Consider the following 19843-nt stretch of genomic DNA (forward strand, 5'->3'; position numbering starts at 1 on the left):
TTTTGCATATTATCTAAACGTAAACACCAATAAATCTGCAACCTTACAGTATACCGTACTCTGGGTGTATATATCCCCGCGATACGGGGAGAAATTAGCTACCCGTTTCCTCTTGGGTGGGGGGGTGTTTTATTTGCATTTCGAGCCTCGATCGGCATGGGCACGCGAAATTTTGCATCGAAAAGAATTGCGCGTAAATGAGATTCGCGTCATTTGCCATTGTTCGATCCTTGCATCGCGTCGACGCCTCCTGCGGAAAATATTTAAATACTTTTGCGTAATACATATGCGCGGCAGGGGTGTCTCGATATAATAATCATCCTCTTGTCGTTGTCGTGAGACAATAGGGGAAATATGATTGTGGTCAGTTTTTCACGGCGTGTCAAGTTTTTCGTATCACACTGACGCGAAGAAAAATGAAACAATTAATTCTAGTACTTCTTACTAATAATCCGATATTCACGAAGATAAGAATGATGGTCAAGTAGATTTTCATTTTTACAAACAATTCATGGATCGCTCAAAACTGGTTTTGCTTAAAGTAGCTAATTAGTTCTTATTTCGGGAGAATTGTATCGATTGAATTCAAAATCATATAAATCCGTTTAATCATTCTTACGTGATACTTCTGGGCAAAAAATAAATCACATACGCAATACATTCTTTCGATTAGATTCTAGATTGAAAAACGTGAAGGCTAGTTGAAAACTCAACTCTGCAGTTTTCCTTTCTCTGGACGATTACGGTAACCATCATTTTTCTACGAAAACCGAGGATCCGGAGATTGAAATAAATCTATATACCTACCTAATCTGCACATGCGCGCAGTTTAAATGTTGCCGGTTGCAGATCGTAAAGTACCTCGAGCAATGCAGGAGATGGGAATAAAACGGTGATATAACGACGCGGAAATCCGTCCCTGGTATATATCGGATGGTTGGAGGTTCGACTGATAAAAGTTAAACGCGCTTGCGAATTGCAGAGATGAAAAAGCGGGAAAGGACGAGCTGTAAAAACAAACCATGGTGGACAAAAAGAAGAGATAAAAAAAAAAAAAAAACACAGAAGAAAAAAAAATACCCGCAGGATCCTGGCGGAAGTAAAGGAAGGAAGGAAGGAAGGAAGGCGTCCGCGACAGGCTTACGAATTGCTGGCGCTGAGCAAACAGGACCTGCAACAGCTAGGGGCTGGTCCTCTCTCCCACATCGGAGAAGATAGGCCCTTTCATTAGAGTTCGGATCGCGTTACCGGCCGCGCAGCGTAACGAGAGAAATGAAGGGTTGTCGCGCCGCCGCCGCCGCCGCTGCCGCCGCCGAGGGTCGCCGGAAAACGACCAGCAACACCGCCGCTGTCGGGGGCGGGAGACCCGAAGCCGACGAGCCCTCGTTGTTTACAGTTTCCCTCTAATTTTCCCCGGCAACACAGCGTGTATACACAAACACAGAAGCAAACACACACGGACATCGCACGAACGAAAGGATCGCGTCCTCTCATTTGAATCGTACAACCGTGTTTTCTGCTTGTCGCTCTGCAGCTAAAACCTGAGCATTATATATAGGTATGGTTCGATTCTGAATTAATTTTTTTTTTTCTCTTCCTTCACCCCCTTCCTCTTGATTATTCGGTGATTCTGACGAAGGTAACGTTTTCAAATTAAATTTTCAAATGCGGAACGTGGATAGATCGAGCTTGCGGTGTTATTGTAATCGTTGTTGGTCGCTGTCGCGTTCAGCGTTACGGGCGTTACATCGCGCAGCTCGAACTCGCATTACGCCGCGGTGACCTATTTTATGCGATTTTAGTCGAACGAACTGAGTAACGACGTTCAGCCCCTAATGACCGTGGCAATTAGCCGAATGTATCGGGGGCAATGCCGTGTCACGGGAGCTTTCTATCTACCGTGTGTGAAATCGTACCTACAAGCGACACGATGCGCGTGGAGAAACCGGCTCGACTTTGCGCCGTGTGGTCGGTATTAATCACCTCGATGCGTTATTGCTCATTGCGTGTTCCGTAAGACCGGCGGTATTGTACGAGACCGACTATGCGGTTGCACAATTCCCGTATGCCTGCGGGCTGCGGGAGGGAATCTGCGAAGCGGCTCACTCCGCATCATTCTATCGAGATTCCCACGTTACGCAAGGGATGTTATACCCGCCAATATCCGGCGCGGCGCGGTTAATCCTAAACAGCCAACAATAACCGGCCAGAGATCTTCGATTCCTGCACCCGGTTACTCGGGCCCCTTTGGGCATCCGGTCAGCTTCGCAATCATCATTCGATACCTCGTTCCCTGCTCACCCTCCGTCCTCAAACAGGGAGCAAAAAGGGATCCGCAGTCGACGAACCACCGCGAATGTGAATCCTGATCATCACTGTCGTCCCGAAGAACCCTTGCAGCCTTTATCTTAGTCACCATCGGCCAATACGTGAGGCAGAAGAAACCTGTCAACGGTTGATTATAACCCTGCGTGTGAATAAGCGTGATAATTTTTTATTTTTTTTTGTTTTTTTCGTTACTTTTTACGTCAAGGCAAAATCGACGCAGCTGTCGAACACCGACGTCCTGTCAACACTCGAGCCTTTATCCTGTACTCTGGATGCATTGACTGCAAACTCCCGGCGACTTGCGGAGGGTGGAGGGACGGAGGGACATTAAACTGTTGGACATTATCGGCGCTAGGCAGCGTCGGAACTGCGGCTATTATGGCGCGATCGCGAGCCTCTGACAAGTTTAATTACTGTGTGTGTAACGCGTATCTGCGTTGTACCACCTCGCGTAAACGTTATCGGCGGTCAGCCCCTAGCTGCGCTTGGTAATGGTTGCAGCGCAGGCGAAGTGCAAAGTGGATAAAAGTGCCGGTTGTGTGTGCGCCACGGGATTCGGCGTCAGAGGCACCGATTTCCGGGAGGGGAATCCGCGCCTGAGAGGATCCCGTTGATTGGAACAAGGTTACCGACCCTCGAGGTGAGACCAAAGAAATTCCTAAACCGCGAAACAAAAAGTTTAACTCGAATTCTCCTCGATTCGATAAGCTCGCCTCCTGCATGTACCGGGAAAACTGATTCGGAGAAGGAAAGAGAGCCGTAAGTAGATCGTAACTACAAGTGTGGGTGTCTGATAGGAAATTGCAATCGGCGAGAGATTTTTATCGAAGCAAGCTTTTACTTTGAAGCACCGATCAGTTGTTACAAAAGGAACATAAATCCGTCATCGCTCTCGATGAAGAGATGGGCCCGCAATAGCTTCGAGATACGAATAATCGATCGATGTCCGTGGACAGCCGCCGACTGTGACATCAATTGATCGCCTTTGCAGCCTTGTCAAAACGTCGACTAGGCTCCGATGATGGGTTTGGCCCCGCTGACGCCATCCCGTTGCGTTCATCCGCAGTCACGGCTTTCGTATCTGCACAAGTGGAGGACGGGTGTCTGGTAGCGAGCGAATATGATGACACAGACGAGAGTTGACTGCCGTTAATTGAGCGGCGTGAAACGCGTATCATCAAAGATATTTCCATTACGTATACGAGGCTTTCGGTAGATTGCGACGATTTTTAACTTACGGTTCGAAGTGCCGTATCAACTGACTGTGATTCGTATTACCTGTAACAGAGGAGAAAATATCGTGTTGTTAGATACGGTGTGAGATAGAGCAGACGACGAGGGTGAAAAATTGGCGAAATAAAATCAAGCTCGAATTGCATTCACCCCGAGAATATTCTCGTTTCGTTGTCACTTCGATTCAGCTCTATACCAGACAGAATCGAGTGTCACATAATATCATCGCCTGGCTTGGATTCACGCGCGAGATGTTTTCGCTCTTTGTAAACGTTCCCGGCGTTTGACAAGCGGTTTATGACACCCCTGTGTACAGACGCGAATTCGCTGTTTAAAACTTTTTTACCCTTCGTTAATTCAATTCGTTCGACAATGAGGCCCGTGCGCTGTTTTGCTCGATCAGAAATCGGGACATCGGCGCTCTCCCTTTTTCTGGCAAGCAAGCTATAACACACGCGTCTTCGAGGTAATAAGAATCAGATGTCAAGCTTCGAGCCGCAGTAATAGCGGAGGCGTAAGTAGGTGTCGTACCGCTGGTCGAGTGGTCCAAGTGTGTCGCCGGTCTGTCTGCTTCGTGGATCAAAGGAAAAACTGTTGGGAACGGAGACAGGGAGGAAAGGGGGATAGAGAGGATGGTACAAAATGGAGCATTGCCGGGGGTAGAATTTAGATTAAAAATCGCTGATATACCTTCGGAGGTGGGGGGACGTCTGCTTCGCTGCAGCAATATCAAGGTACACAACGGAGGGCGTCCGGCCGCCGCACCCGCCGCCTTCGGCTTTGAATTGAATAATACGCGATTCGAAACTGTCAGTTCAATAAACGGCGGCCCTTCGTACGAGCCGGAGAGAGGATTAGTCCGCCGGATCATGTTTCGTTCAAATTTCGATTTCCAAATAAGTTTGGCGCGGGGCGGGCTGATTGTTTATCGGGAATCCTTCCGGGCGCCCCGGGCAACCGCCTCGAACCACCCTTGACGTTGTTTTTCCTCGCTCTTATTCTTCCCGGCACACTCGGGAGATCGGATATCATACCTGCCACTTCTGGTGGACCGCCGCAACGGTCGAACGGTCCCCGTCCCATTCCAGCCCCGTTTCTACTCCACCTGAGATCAGCCGCCATCTTTAATAACCGGAGTGCATCGAGTCCTGTCCAACTTAATACCATCAGCCTTATCACGTATCGATATTATATGACGGTGTGGCGTTACGGTGGGGATGAATGGAATTTTTTATGCCGATGGATTACCACCGCGCGGATCGATACGCTACCGTATCCAGCACCGTTTCTCGATTGCGGAAATCCAGTAGCTGTCCGCTAACTCTAACATGTCGTTAATACCGTGGAACTAACCACGAAGGATCGTGAAACCTGGTGAAGTATTCCTTTCGGCGAATGCGACATCCTGGAAAAAAATTCCCTCGTCTAATGCTCGTACCGTCGCAGCGAGTCTCAGGTAGGGGGGGGGGGAGGAGGAAAAGAAGGATCCAGGGGTGGCGAGAAGGACTCCCGTGGGTGCAATTGTCGCGGTGCAAATTACCACCGACGGTGAGGCCGGGTCAAACCTTGCCATCGGAAGCCGAGCTCCCCGGGAAGTTTGGTATCGCTAAGGTAGTGGTATTAGCAAAAGGTCGCGAAAAAATTTCAAGACAGCAACGGTTTTTAAATTACGGACTACCGCGTCCCGGGGCTCGTCGCTCTTTCGCAGGTCCAATCGGAAGGTCCGCTGACTTTTTCCTGCTCTTGAATTCACCTCGGCTGATATAATAAACCGCCAGATGTCACCGGCTGCACGTGGCCCACCATTTTACTAATTCATTTTTCACCTCTTGCTCCTTGCAACGCGACAGTGTAGGTGTCGGAAAATTAGTCGGTTATATTTTTCCTCGACATTCAAATCGCCGTTTCGATGATCCTTGAGCAGCTGCGTCGAGATGGAAAACCCCTTCTTCGACTCCGTACGGTGACGGTTTTTACATCCTTGCAGGGCAATGCAAACACTTGACGTTTAACACGGAATGCAATCTTGTAATGACGAGCTAAAAATGCACCCTACCAATTTCACACGTATTACCGCAAGAATGTGGACACGGAGAGGGCGCTGGGCTTCCTCCGCGTTCTGGGCTCCGTGGATGCGCGAAAATAATTTTACAAATTCCCCCCGGGAATGTGGTACGTTCCTTTTTTTCCCCACTTGGATTGTTTTATTTTCCACGAACTCGTGTGATTTGTGATACGTTTTTTTGCCCAATTTTTAGCGGGTGATGATGTGATCCGTAATAGACAATATTTGCAATAATAATTGGTGTACATTTTTCTCTTCATTTGCCTACTTCGCCGTAGTTTTATGCTATGACAATGTGCAGCAAGTATTAGGTGCACAGATTCTCTCGCGACAATAAGTCGAAAGATTTTTCATCGCCCGTTAAAAATCGTTTAGCCTTTTAAGCCAAAGAGGAAGGGAAAGCGGCCACTTTCGTCTCGGATATAAAAGACTTGAGAAACAATGGGGTAACAGCTTTGTCCCTTTTGTTGGCTAAGTTAAATTTTTCTCTCTTTTCCACCCTCCGAGCATTTCGTCGTTTCATTCGGGCAGCGTGCGAGGGCGGTGTTCGATAATCGCGTAGCCGATGCCGGGAGGCTCCAGCAGTTATATGCGAAGAGTCTGATATACCAGGCGCGGGTAATAATCGTAATCAACAAACCTATTACCGACCGCAGTAATTTAAACTTTCCGCCCCAAATATTATCTAGCCGGCACCATCCAATTTAAAGTTTTCTATTTGAAAATCTGAATCAGTCTCTGCGGCACGGCGCTTTTCCGTATCCCGGAGGCAGATCGAGGCGTACAGCTCGTGCATATAACACCCGCTCTATTATTCGTCATTTCCGTCTATCCCTATAGCGTTTATTAATCCAGGGTAAATCGTCCCGTGTACAAGTGAACTTTTCGGGATTGCGGGAAGAATTTAACAGAGCACACAGGAGAGAAGATAACAAAGGCGAACTACTGCGAGGGTGAAAAATAATGAAAAAATAAACTAGAAGCGGGAATATAAATATCCGTGGGACCGCGGAATGTTGGGTAAAGTATACATCTCTACAATTGGAATTGGAAACTTTATTTTGTTTAACAAGTCCTTTAACATGACCTTGTCGAGAAGACTGTTGAGAGAAAAATAAAGCCGGAGGCAGAAAGAATAACGAGCATGAAAGTTGAAATTACAGGGACAACGAACCCCGCGCAAGTTCAGAGTTAGTGATTCATTCAAAAAGTTTTGACGAATCTTAAGTCTTTGAGTTTGCGGGGGGCAGCGGCTGTCCGACCCGGTTGAATCTAATTAAAAGTAATTATTTCCTAAAAAGCATCCTCGAACACGGAGGGGTGGCGAAAAAGGGGGGATGCAATCTTGGGGTGAGAACGTTCTGCCGTTTACATCTTTCTCTTTTTCTTATTTCTCCTCCCTTCGACCCCGCAACGCCGCCATGTCGACATCGTCTCTTACGGGGCTGCCGCTGCAGCGGCGGACGGAATGAAAAAGGGGAGGCAGGCCCGAGTGATTCTTAATCTCTCGCACCAGCTGAATTTTTAATTGACCATAGTTACGAGGTTTAATCTTGTCAAGCGGGTGTTCCTCCACTTTTCACGGGGGTTGATGATCTTCCTGAAAGGGAAAGAAACGCCGCGGAAGGAACTGCGAGTGTAATGACGAATTTTCCGAGTAGCTATTCTCTCTTTGTCTCATCGGCTGTAGTAATTATTCGGTATTAATTTTGCAACAGTACGAGATTTCGAAAAATCGATTCAGGTATATCCAATAGTCAACCGCGGCTCGATCGGCCAACGGACAAACGAATATTTCCAAGAAACACTACTCGCAGTGCCATCTGAGTCCTGTTGGATCCACTTCGTCCGATGTTACGCAAATTGGTTCAATCCTCGTAACATCGTCGTATTAATCATAGGAGGGAAGGAGATGCGAGGGTTGAGGGCGGGTTGAGCTTCGCTGGGCTTCCAGCCCCGCTTCGTCCTGGGCAACGGCCTCATCCCTGTTTCAAGCCCCTTACCACCGACTCTGGATGATATATTTGGCGCTGAATGTAATTTGAAGGATATACACCCTCTCCAACTACTTGCCCTATCTATTTCGCCGCCTTGCTTCCCCTCGCCATGCCTCGCTTGCCGCGATCTACGAACATTTTACGTTGAATCAAATGTTTCGCGTTTTCTGGCGTCAATCGGGAGCGGTATATTACCGCGATCAACTTTATCTCTCTTCACTGACCGTTGCTGTTTCCTCTTACTGTATAACAATAATATCAGTGGAAAATTGCCCGACCATGCTGCGCTGCGGCGAAATCGAGATCAGTTTTCTATCGCCGTCTGTTCTAAGAACTCACTGACAATTGACAACGTAATGAAAAATATAGTGAAAACGGTGAAAAAAACTAGCTACTACTGCTGTAAAATGAAGAGTAACAACTTTTTCATTTCAGGATTGATTTGTACGACACTTCCTGGACTAATTCGACCCTCAGGAGTGCAAGAACGGAATCAAAAACCACGAACGACCAAGAGTTAAGGAAATGCAATAAAACTTCGTTAAAATTTGATTAGTTTATTCAGTTGATAAAGGTTACATAAAATACATAATACATCATATGCCAGTAGAGTTGCACTGATATGCAGGTCAAGAACCGTGGTACTGGTTGAGACTATGTAAATAATTATATAATATAAAGAATATCATGTTCTACTTAACACGATGTATACTGTAAACGTATTTCTTGAAATAAATATAGTAAGATTTGTTATGGAATGTTTGATCACATTGTTGTATTCCTCTTTGTCTTTAGCTATATTTATGCTCGCCGACTATTGATAAATTACTACACACTAACACACTTTCACCTGTACTGAGAAAGAGACACATTCAGTAATCAAAAGCTTTGGGTGACGAATTTGCGATTTTCGTATCCCATATTTCGTAGAATCCGACGTAAAAATTCAATCGATAAGGACCAAGTTTGGTCTTTATTTTCGAAGGCGGAAATTTTTCGTTTAGGATTCAATATGTATGTTACATTCCTGATTAACTGAACCCCTAGGAACTCCATAGATGAAGCAGAAAAAGCGAGGGACGAACGGCTGAGAAACTGAGAAGAGAATCTATCGTTTTTCGGCTGTAACTTTCGATGCGTTGATCGCAGCGTATTGGGACTGCGCCCAATCGATTTCTCTCGCAGAATTACGTCGGAATAGCGCCAGAAAGACTTGATTCCAGCACTTTTCAAAATCGCGAGAATTTTCGCCAAAAACACAAAGGGGTTAGCCTTACTTTTTTTTTGGGCAAAAAACTTTTGGTCTCAGATTCAATTTAAACGACCCTTATCTGACCAAATGGACCCTAAGGAACTCAGAACTAGCAGCGAAAAGAGCGTTGGACCAACAGGAGAGAAATGGCGAGCGAAAAAGCACCTGCTGAAAAATGTCGAAAATTCAGGTTCTGGTTTTTTGGCTGTAACTTCCGATGCGTTGATCGCAGCGTACTGGGACTGCGCCCAATCGATTTCTGTCGCAAAATTACGTCGGAATAGCGCCAGAGAGACTTGATTCCAGCACTTTTCAAAATCGCGAGAATTTTCGCCAAAAACACAAAGGGGTTAGCCTTACTTTTTTTTTGGGCAAAAAACTTTTGGTCTCAGATTCGATTTAAACGACCCTTATCCGACCAATTGAACCCTCAGGAACTCAGAACTCGCAGCGAAAAGAGCGTAGGACCAACAGGAGAGAAATGGCGAGCGAAAAAGCACCTGCTGAAAAATGTCGAAAATTCAGGTTCTGGTTTTTTGGCTGTAACTTCCGATGCGTTGATCGCAGCGTACTGGGACTGCGCCCAATCGATTTCTGTCGCAAAATTACGTCGGAATAGCGCCAGAGAGACTTGATTCCAGCACTTTTCAAAATCGCGAAAATTTCCGCCAAAAACACAAAGGGGTTAGCCTTACTTTTTTTTTGGGCAAAAAACTTTTGGTCTCAGATTCGATTTAAACGACCCTTATCCGACCAATTGAACCCTCAGGAACTCAGAACTCGCAGCGAGAAGAGCGTAGGACCAACAGGAGAGAAATGGCGAGCGAAAAAGCCCCTGCTGAAAAATGTCGAAAATTCAGGTTCTGGTTTTTTGGCTGTAACTTCCGATGCGTTGATCGCAGCGTACTGGGACTGCGCCCAATCGATTTCTGTCGCAAAATTACGTCGGAATAGCGCCAGAGAGACTTGATTCCAGCACTTTTCAAAATCGCGAAAATTTCCGCCAAAAACACAAAGGGGTTAGCCTTACTTTTTTTTTTGGGCAAAAAACTTTTGGTTTCAGATTTGATTCAAACGACCCTTATCCGACCAATTGGACCCTCAGGAACTCAGAACTCGCAGCGAAAAGAGCGTAGGACCAACAGGAGAGAAATGGCGAGCGAAAAAGCACCTGCTGAAAAATGTCGAAAATTCAGGTTCTGGTTTTTTGGCTGTAACTTCCGATGCGTTGATCGCAGCGTACTGGGACTGCGCCCAATCGATTTCTGTCGCAAAATTACGTCGGAATAGCGCCAGAGAGACTTGATTCCAGCACTTTTCAAAATCGCGAAAATTTCCGCCAAAAACACAAAGGGGTTAGCCTTACTTTTTTTTTGGGCAAAAAACTTTTGGTTTCAGATTTGATTTAAACGACCCTTATCCGACCAATTGGACCCTCAGGAACTCAGAACTCGCAGCGAAAAGAGCGTAGGACCAACAGGAGAGAAATGGCGAGCGAAAAAGCACCTGCTGAAAAATGTCGAAAATTCAGGTTCTGGTTTTTTGGCTCTAACTTCTGATGCGTTGATCGCAGCGTATTGGGACTGCGCTCAATCGATTTCTCTCGCAAAATTACGTCGAAATGGCGCAAGAAAGACTTGATTTCAGCACTTTTCAAAATCGCGAAAATTTTCGCCAAAAACACAAAGGGGTTAGCCTTACTTTTTTTTTGGGCAAAAAACTTTTGGTCTCAGATTCGATTTGAACGACCCTTATCCGACCAATTGGACCCTTAGGAACTCAGAACTCGCAGCGAAAAGAGCGTAGGACCAACAGGAGAGAAATGGCGAGCGAAAAAGCACCTGCTGAAAAATGTCGTAAATTCAGGTTCTGGTTTTTTGGCTCTAACTTCTGATGCGTTGATCGCAGCGTATTGGGACTGCGCTCAATCGATTTCTCTCGCAAAATTACGTCGAAATGGCGCAAGAAAGACTTGATTTCAGCACTTTTCAAAATCGCGAAAATTTTCGCCAAAAACACAAAGGGGTTAGCCTTACTTTTTTTTTGGGCAAAAAACTTTTGGTCTCAGATTCAATTTAAACGACCCTTATCCGACCAATTGGACCCTCAGGAACTCAGAACTTGCAGCGAAAAGAGCGTAGGACCAACAGGAGAGAAATGGGGAGCGAAAAAGCACCTGCTGAAAAATGTCGAAAATTCAGGTTCTGGTTTTTTGGCTGTAACTTCTGATGCGTTGATCGCAGCGTATTGAGACTGCGCCCAATCGATTTCTCCCGCAAAATTACGTCGGAATAGCACCAGAAAGACTTGATTCCAGCACTTTTCAAAATCGCGAAAATTTTCGCCAAAAACACAAAGGGGTTAGCCTTACTTTTTTTTTGGGCAAAAAACTTTTGGTTTCAGATTTGATTCAAACGACCCTTATCCGACCAATTGGACCCTCAGGAACTCAGAACTCGCAGCGAAAAGAGCGTAGGACCAACAGGAGAGAAATGGCGAGCGAAAAAGCACCTGCTGAAAAATGTCGAAAATTCAGGTTCTGGTTTTTTGGCTGTAACTTCCGATGCGTTGATCGCAGCGTACTGGGACTGCGCCCAATCGATTTCTGTCGCAAAATTACGTCGGAATAGCGCCAGAGAGACTTGATTCCAGCACTTTTCAAAATCGCGAAAATTTCCGCCAAAAACACAAAGGGGTTAGCCTTACTTTTTTTTTGGGCAAAAAACTTTTGGTTTCAGATTTGATTTAAACGACCCTTATCCGACCAATTGGACCCTCAGGAACTCAGAACTCGCAGCGAAAAGAGCGTAGGACCAACAGGAGAGAAATGGCGAGCGAAAAAGCACCTGCTGAAAAATGTCGAAAATTCAGGTTCTGGTTTTTTGGCTCTAACTTCTGATGCGTTGATCGCAGCGTATTGGGACTGCGCTCAATCGATTTCTCTCGCAAAATTACGTCGAAATGGCGCAAGAAAGACTTGATTTCAGCACTTTTCAAAATCGCGAAAATTTTCGCCAAAAACACAAAGGGGTTAGCCTTACTTTTTTTTTGGGCAAAAAACTTTTGGTCTCAGATTCAATTTAAACGACCCTTATCCGACCAATTGGACCCTCAGGAACTCAGAACTTGCAGCGAAAAGAGCGTAGGACCAACAGGAGAGAAATGGGGAGCGAAAAAGCACCTGCTGAAAAATGTCGAAAATTCAGGTTCTGGTTTTTTGGCTGTAACTTCTGATGCGTTGATCGCAGCGTATTGAGACTGCGCCCAATCGATTTCTCCCGCAAAATTACGTCGGAATAGCACCAGAAAGACTTGATTCCAGCACTTTTCAAAATCGCGAAAATTTTCGCCAAAAACACAAAGGGGTTAGCCTTACTTTTTTTTTGGGCAAAAAACTTTTGGTCTCAGATTCGATTTAAACGACCCTCATCCGACCAATTGGACCCTCAGGAACTCAGAACTCGCAGCGAAAAGAGCGTAGGACCAACAGGAGAGAAATGGCGAGCGAAAAAGCACCTGCTGAAAAATGTCGAAAATTCAGGTTCTGGTTTTTTGGCTGTAACTTCCGATGCGTTGATCGCAGCGTACTGGGACTGCGCCCAATCGATTTCTGTCGCAAAATTACGTCGGAATAGCGCCAGAGAGACTTCATTCCAGCACTTTTCAAAATCGCGAAAATTTTCGCCAAAAACACAAAGGGGTTAGCCTTACTTTTTTTTTGGGCAAAAAACTTTTGGTCTCAGATTCGATTTAAACGACCCTTATCCGACCAATTGAACCCTCAGGAACTCAGAACTCGCAGCGAGAAGAGCGTAGGACCAACAGGAGAGAAATGGCGAGCGAAAAAGCCCCTGCTGAAAAATGTCGAAAATTCAGGTTCTGGTTTTTTGGCTGTAACTTCCGATGCGTTGATCGCAGCGTACTGGGACTGCGCCCAATCGATTTCTGTCGCAAAATTACGTCGGAATAGCACCAGAAAGACTTGATTCCAGCACTTTTCAAAATCGCGAAAATTTCCGCCAAAAACACAAAGGGGTTAGCCTTACTTTTTTTTTGGGCAAAAAACTTTTGGTTTCAGATTTGATTTAAACGACCCTTATCCGACCAATTGGACCCTCAGGAACTCAGAACTCGCAGCGAAAAGAGCGTAGGACCAACAGGAGAGAAATGGCGAGCGAAAAAGCACCTGCTGAAAAATGTCGAAAATTCAGGTTCTGGTTTTTTGGCTCTAACTTCTGATGCGTTGATCGCAGCGTATTGGGACTGCGCTCAATCGATTTCTCTCGCAAAATTACGTCGAAATGGCGCAAAAAAGACTTGATTTCAGCACTTTTCAAAATCGCGAAAATTTTGGCCAAAAACACAAAGGGGTTAGCCTTACTTTTTTTTTGGGCAAAAAACTTTTGGTCTCAGATTCGATTTAAACGACCCTTATCCGACGAATTGGACCCTCAGGAACTCAGAACTTGCAGCGAAAAGAGCGTAGGACCAACAGGAGAGAAATGGCGAGCGAAAAAGCACCTGCTGAAAAATGTCGAAAATTCAGGTTCTGGTTTTTTGGCTCTAACTTCTGATGCGTTGATCGCAGCGTATTGGGACTGCGCTCAAACGATTTCTCTCGCAAAATTACGTCGAAATGGCGCAAAAAAGACTTGATTCCAGCACTTTTCAAAATCGCGAAAATTTTCGCCAAAAACACAAAGGGGTTAGCCTTACTTTTTTTTTGGGCAAAAAACTTTTGGTCTCAGATTCGATTTAAACGACCCTTATCCGACGAATTGGACCCTCAGGAACTCAGAACTTGCAGCGAAAAGAGCGTAGGACCAACAGGAGAGAAATGGCGAGCGAAAAAGCACCTGCTGAAAAATGTCGAAAATTCAGGTTCTGGTTTTTTGGCTGTAACTTCTGATGCGTTGATCGCAGCGTATTGAGACTGCGCCCAATCGATTTCTCCCGCAAAATTACGTCGGAATAGCACCAGAAAGACTTGATTCCAGCACTTTTCAAAATCGCGAAAATTTTCGCCAAAAACACAAAGGGGTTAGCCTTACTTTTTTTTTGGGCAAAAAACTTTTGGTCTCAGATTCGATTCAAACGACCCTTATCCGACCAATCGGACCCTCAGGAACTCAGAACTCGCAGCGAAAAGAGCGTAGGACCAACAGGAGAGAAATGGCGAGCGAAAAAGCACCTGCTGAAAAATGTCGAAAATTCAGGTTCTGATTTTTTGGCTGTAACTTCTGATGCGTTGATCGCAGCGTATTGGGACTGCGCCCAATCGATTTCTCTCGCAAAATTACGTCGAAATAGCGCCAGAAAGACTTGATTCCAGCACTTTCCAAAATCGCGAAAATTTCCGCCAAAAACACAAAGGGGTTAGCCTTACTTTTTTTTTGGGCAAAAAACTTTTGGTTTCAGATTTGATTTAAACGACCCTTATCCGACCAATTGGACCCTCAGGAACTCAGAACTCGCAGCGAAAAGAGCGTAGGACCAACAGGAGAGAAATGGCGAGCGAAAAAGCACCTGCTGAAAAATGTCGAAAATTCAGGTTCTGGTTTTTTGGCTTTAACTTCTGATGCGTTGATCGCAGCGTATTGGGACTGCGCTCAATCGATTTCTCTCGCAAAATTACGTCAAAATGGCGCAAGAAAGACTTGATTTCAGCACTTTTCAAAATCGCGAAAATTTTCGCCAAAAACACAAAGGGGTTAGCCTTACTTTTTTTTTGGGCAAAAAACTTTTGGTCTCAGATTCGATTTAAACGACCCTTATCCGACGAATTGGACCCTCAGGAACTCAGAACTTGCAGCGAAAAGAGCGTAGGACCAACAGGAGAGAAATGGCGAGCGAAAAAGCACCTGCTGAAAAATGTCGAAAATTCAGGTTCTGGTTTTTCGGCTGTAACTTCTGATGCGTTGATCGCAGCGTATTGAGACTGCGCCCAATCGATTTCTCCCGCAAAATTACGTCGGAATAGCACCAGAAAGACTTGATTCCAGCACTTTTCAAAATCGCGAAAATTTTCGCCAAAAACACAAAGGGGTTAGCCTTACTTTTTTTTTGGGCAAAAAACTTTTGGTCTCAGATTCGATTCAAACAACCCTTATCCGACCAATCGGACCCTCAGGAACTCAGAACTCGCAGCGAAAAGAGCGTAGGACCAACAGGAGAGAAATGGCGAGCGAAAAAGCACCTGCAGAAAAATGTCGAAAATTCAGGTTCTGATTTTTTGGCTGTAACTTCTGATGCGTTGATCGCAGCGTATTGGGACTGCGCTCAATCGATTTCTCTCGCAAAATTACGTCGAAATAGCGCCAGAAAGACTTGATTCCAGCACTTTTCAAAATCGCGAAAATTTTCGCCAAAAACACAAAGGGGTTAGCCTTACTTTTTTTTTAGGCAAAAAACTTTTGGTCTCAGATTCGATTTAAACGACCCTTATCTGACCAATTGGACCCTCAGGAACTTAGAACTCGCAGCGAAAAGAGCGTAGGACCAACGGGAGAGAAATGGCGAGCGAAAAAGCACCTGCTGAAAAATGTCGAAAGTTCAGGTTGTGGTTTTTTAGCTGTAACTTCTGATGCGTTGATCGCAGCGTATTGGGACTGCGCCCAATCGATTTCTCTAGCAAAATTACGTCGGAATAGCGCCAGAAAGACTTGATTCCAGCACTTTTCAGAATCGCGAAAATTTTTGCCAAAAACACAAAGGGGTTAGCCTTACTTTTTTTTTGAGCAAAAAACTTTTGGTCTCAGATTTGATTTGAACGATCCTTATCTGACCAAATGGACCCTCAGGAACTCAGAACTCGCAGCGAAAAGAGCGTAGGACCAACAGGAGAGAAATGACGCGCGAAAAACCACCTGCTGAAAAATGTCGAAAGTTCAGGTTCTGATTTTTTGGCTGTAACTTCTGATGCGTTGATCGCAGCGTATTGGGACTGCGCTCAATCGATTTCTCTCGCAAAATTACGTCGAAATAGCGCCAGAAAGACTTGATTCCAGCACTTTTCAAAATCGCGAAAATTTTCGCCAAAAACACAAAGGGGTTAGCCTTACTTTTTTTTTGGGCAAAAAACTTTTGGTTTCAGATTTGATTTAAACGACCCTTATCCGACCAATTGGACCCTCAGGAACTCAGAACTCGCAGCGAAAAGAGCGTAGGACCAACAGGAGAGAAATGGCGAGCGAAAAAGCACCTGCTGAAAAATGTCGAAAATTCAGGTTCTGGTTTTTTGGCTCTAACTTCTGATGCGTTGATCGCAGCGTATTGGGACTGCGCTCAATCGATTTCTCTCGCAAAATTACGTCGAAATGGCGCAAGAAAGACTTGATTTCAGCACTTTTCAAAATCGCGAAAATTTTCGCCAAAAACACAAAGGGGTTAGCCTTACTTTTTTTTTGGGCAAAAAACTTTTGGTCTCAGATTCAATTTAAACGACCCTTATCCGACCAATTGGACCCTCAGGAACTCAGAACTTGCAGCGAAAAGAGCGTAGGACCAACAGGAGAGAAATGGGGAGCGAAAAAGCACCTGCTGAAAAATGTCGAAAATTCAGGTTCTGGTTTTTTGGCTGTAACTTCTGATGCGTTGATCGCAGCGTATTGAGACTGCGCCCAATCGATTTCTCCCGCAAAATTACGTCGGAATAGCACCAGAAAGACTTGATTCCAGCACTTTTCAAAATCGCGAAAATTTTCGCCAAAAACACAAAGGGGTTAGCCTTACTTTTTTTTTGGGCAAAAAACTTTTGGTCTCAGATTCGATTTAAACGACCCTCATCCGACCAATTGGACCCTCAGGAACTCAGAACTCGCAGCGAAAAGAGCGTAGGACCAACAGGAGAGAAATGGCGAGCGAAAAAGCACCTGCTGAAAAATGTCGAAAATTCAGGTTCTGGTTTTTTGGCTGTAACTTCCGATGCGTTGATCGCAGCGTACTGGGACTGCGCCCAATCGATTTCTGTCGCAAAATTACGTCGGAATAGCGCCAGAGAGACTTCATTCCAGCACTTTTCAAAATCGCGAAAATTTTCGCCAAAAACACAAAGGGGTTAGCCTTACTTTTTTTTTGGGCAAAAAACTTTTGGTCTCAGATTCGATTTAAACGACCCTTATCCGACCAATTGAACCCTCAGGAACTCAGAACTCGCAGCGAGAAGAGCGTAGGACCAACAGGAGAGAAATGGCGAGCGAAAAAGCCCCTGCTGAAAAATGTCGAAAATTCAGGTTCTGGTTTTTTGGCTGTAACTTCCGATGCGTTGATCGCAGCGTACTGGGACTGCGCCCAATCGATTTCTGTCGCAAAATTACGTCGGAATAGCACCAGAAAGACTTGATTCCAGCACTTTTCAAAATCGCGAAAATTTCCGCCAAAAACACAAAGGGGTTAGCCTTACTTTTTTTTTGGGCAAAAAACTTTTGGTTTCAGATTTGATTTAAACGACCCTTATCCGACCAATTGGACCCTCAGGAACTCAGAACTCGCAGCGAAAAGAGCGTAGGACCAACAGGAGAGAAATGGCGAGCGAAAAAGCACCTGCTGAAAAATGTCGAAAATTCAGGTTCTGGTTTTTTGGCTCTAACTTCTGATGCGTTGATCGCAGCGTATTGGGACTGCGCTCAATCGATTTCTCTCGCAAAATTACGTCGAAATGGCGCAAAAAAGACTTGATTTCAGCACTTTTCAAAATCGCGAAAATTTTGGCCAAAAACACAAAGGGGTTAGCCTTACTTTTTTTTTGGGCAAAAAACTTTTGGTCTCAGATTCGATTTAAACGACCCTTATCCGACGAATTGGACCCTCAGGAACTCAGAACTTGCAGCGAAAAGAGCGTAGGACCAACAGGAGAGAAATGGCGAGCGAAAAAGCACCTGCTGAAAAATGTCGAAAATTCAGGTTCTGGTTTTTTGGCTCTAACTTCTGATGCGTTGATCGCAGCGTATTGGGACTGCGCTCAATCGATTTCTCTCGCAAAATTACGTCGAAATGGCGCAAAAAAGACTTGATTTCAGCACTTTTCAAAATCGCGAAAATTTTCGCCAAAAACACAAAGGGGTTAGCCTTACTTTTTTTTTGGGCAAAAAACTTTTGGTCTCAGATTCGATTTAAACGACCCTTATCCGACGAATTGGACCCTCAGGAACTCAGAACTTGCAGCGAAAAGAGCGTAGGACCAACAGGAGAGAAATGGCGAGCGAAAAAGCACCTGCTGAAAAATGTCGAAAATTCAGGTTCTGGTTTTTTGGCTGTAACTTCTGATGCGTTGATCGCAGCGTATTGAGACTGCGCCCAATCGATTTCTCCCGCAAAATTACGTCGGAATAGCACCAAAAAGACTTGATTCCAGCACTTTTCAAAATCGCGAAAATTTTCGCCAAAAACACAAAGGGGTTAGCCTTACTTTTTTTTTGGGCAAAAAACTTTTGGTCTCAGATTCGATTCAAACGACCCTTATCCGACCAATCGGACCCTCAGGAACTCAGAACTCGCAGCGAAAAGAGCGTAGGACCAACAGGAGAGAAATGGCGAGCGAAAAAGCACCTGCTGAAAAATGTCGAAAATTCAGGTTCTGATTTTTTGGCTGTAACTTCTGATGCGTTGATCGCAGCGTATTGGGACTGCGCCCAATCGATTTCTCTCGCAAAATTACGTCGAAATAGCGCCAGAAAGACTTGATTCCAGCACTTTCCAAAATCGCGAAAATTTCCGCCAAAAACACAAAGGGGTTAGCCTTACTTTTTTTTTGGGCAAAAAACTTTTGGTTTCAGATTTGATTTAAACGACCCTTATCCGACCAATTGGACCCTCAGGAACTCAGAACTCGCAGCGAAAAGAGCGTAGGACCAACAGGAGAGAAATGGCGAGCGAAAAAGCACCTGCTGAAAAATGTCGAAAATTCAGGTTCTGGTTTTTTGGCTTTAACTTCTGATGCGTTGATCGCAGCGTATTGGGACTGCGCTCAATCGATTTCTCTCGCAAAATTACGTCAAAATGGCGCAAGAAAGACTTGATTTCAGCACTTTTCAAAATCGCGAAAATTTTCGCCAAAAACACAAAGGGGTTAGCCTTACTTTTTTTTTGGGCAAAAAACTTTTGGTCTCAGATTCGATTTAAACGACCCTTATCCGACGAATTGGACCCTCAGGAACTCAGAACTTGCAGCGAAAAGAGCGTAGGACCAACAGGAGAGAAATGGCGAGCGAAAAAGCACCTGCTGAAAAATGTCGAAAATTCAGGTTCTGGTTTTTCGGCTGTAACTTCTGATGCGTTGATCGCAGCGTATTGAGACTGCGCCCAATCGATTTCTCCCGCAAAATTACGTCGGAATAGCACCAGAAAGACTTGATTCCAGCACTTTTCAAAATCGCGAAAATTTTCGCCAAAAACACAAAGGGGTTAGCCTTACTTTTTTTTTGGGCAAAAAACTTTTGGTCTCAGATTCGATTCAAACAACCCTTATCCGACCAATCGGACCCTCAGGAACTCAGAACTCGCAGCGAAAAGAGCGTAGGACCAACAGGAGAGAAATGGCGAGCGAAAAAGCACCTGCAGAAAAATGTCGAAAATTCAGGTTCTGATTTTTTGGCTGTAACTTCTGATGCGTTGATCGCAGCGTATTGGGACTGCGCTCAATCGATTTCTCTCGCAAAATTACGTCGAAATAGCGCCAGAAAGACTTGATTCCAGCACTTTTCAAAATCGCGAAAATTTTCGCCAAAAACACAAAGGGGTTAGCCTTACTTTTTTTTTAGGCAAAAAACTTTTGGTCTCAGATTCGATTTAAACGACCCTTATCTGACCAATTGGACCCTCAGGAACTTAGAACTCGCAGCGAAAAGAGCGTAGGACCAACGGGAGAGAAATGGCGAGCGAAAAAGCACCTGCTGAAAAATGTCGAAAGTTCAGGTTGTGGTTTTTTAGCTGTAACTTCTGATGCGTTGATCGCAGCGTATTGGGACTGCG

The 19843-nt window shown here is 45.1% G+C and overlaps 2 protein-coding genes across 7 annotated transcripts in view; one reads left to right on the plus strand and one right to left on the minus strand.

Moving 5' to 3' along the window:
* LOC124184409 overlaps positions 1-8378 on the plus strand; it is a 209439-nt gene extending 201061 nt beyond the window's left edge. Inside the window, exon 4 of the mRNA XM_046574066.1 lies at positions 8059-8378. Within this exon, the coding sequence (XP_046430022.1) occupies positions 8059-8144 (86 nt within the window). The 3' untranslated portion in view covers positions 8145-8378. The remainder of the gene's footprint in view (positions 1-8058) is intronic.
* LOC124184400 (teneurin-a) overlaps positions 1-19843 on the minus strand; it is a 514944-nt gene that overhangs the window by 191019 nt on the left and 304082 nt on the right. The gene's annotated exons all lie outside the window — the stretch shown is intronic.

This window comes from Neodiprion fabricii, chromosome 6 (assembly GCF_021155785.1).
Source record: "Neodiprion fabricii isolate iyNeoFabr1 chromosome 6, iyNeoFabr1.1, whole genome shotgun sequence".
Taxonomy (NCBI): Eukaryota; Metazoa; Arthropoda; class Insecta; order Hymenoptera; family Diprionidae; genus Neodiprion; species Neodiprion fabricii.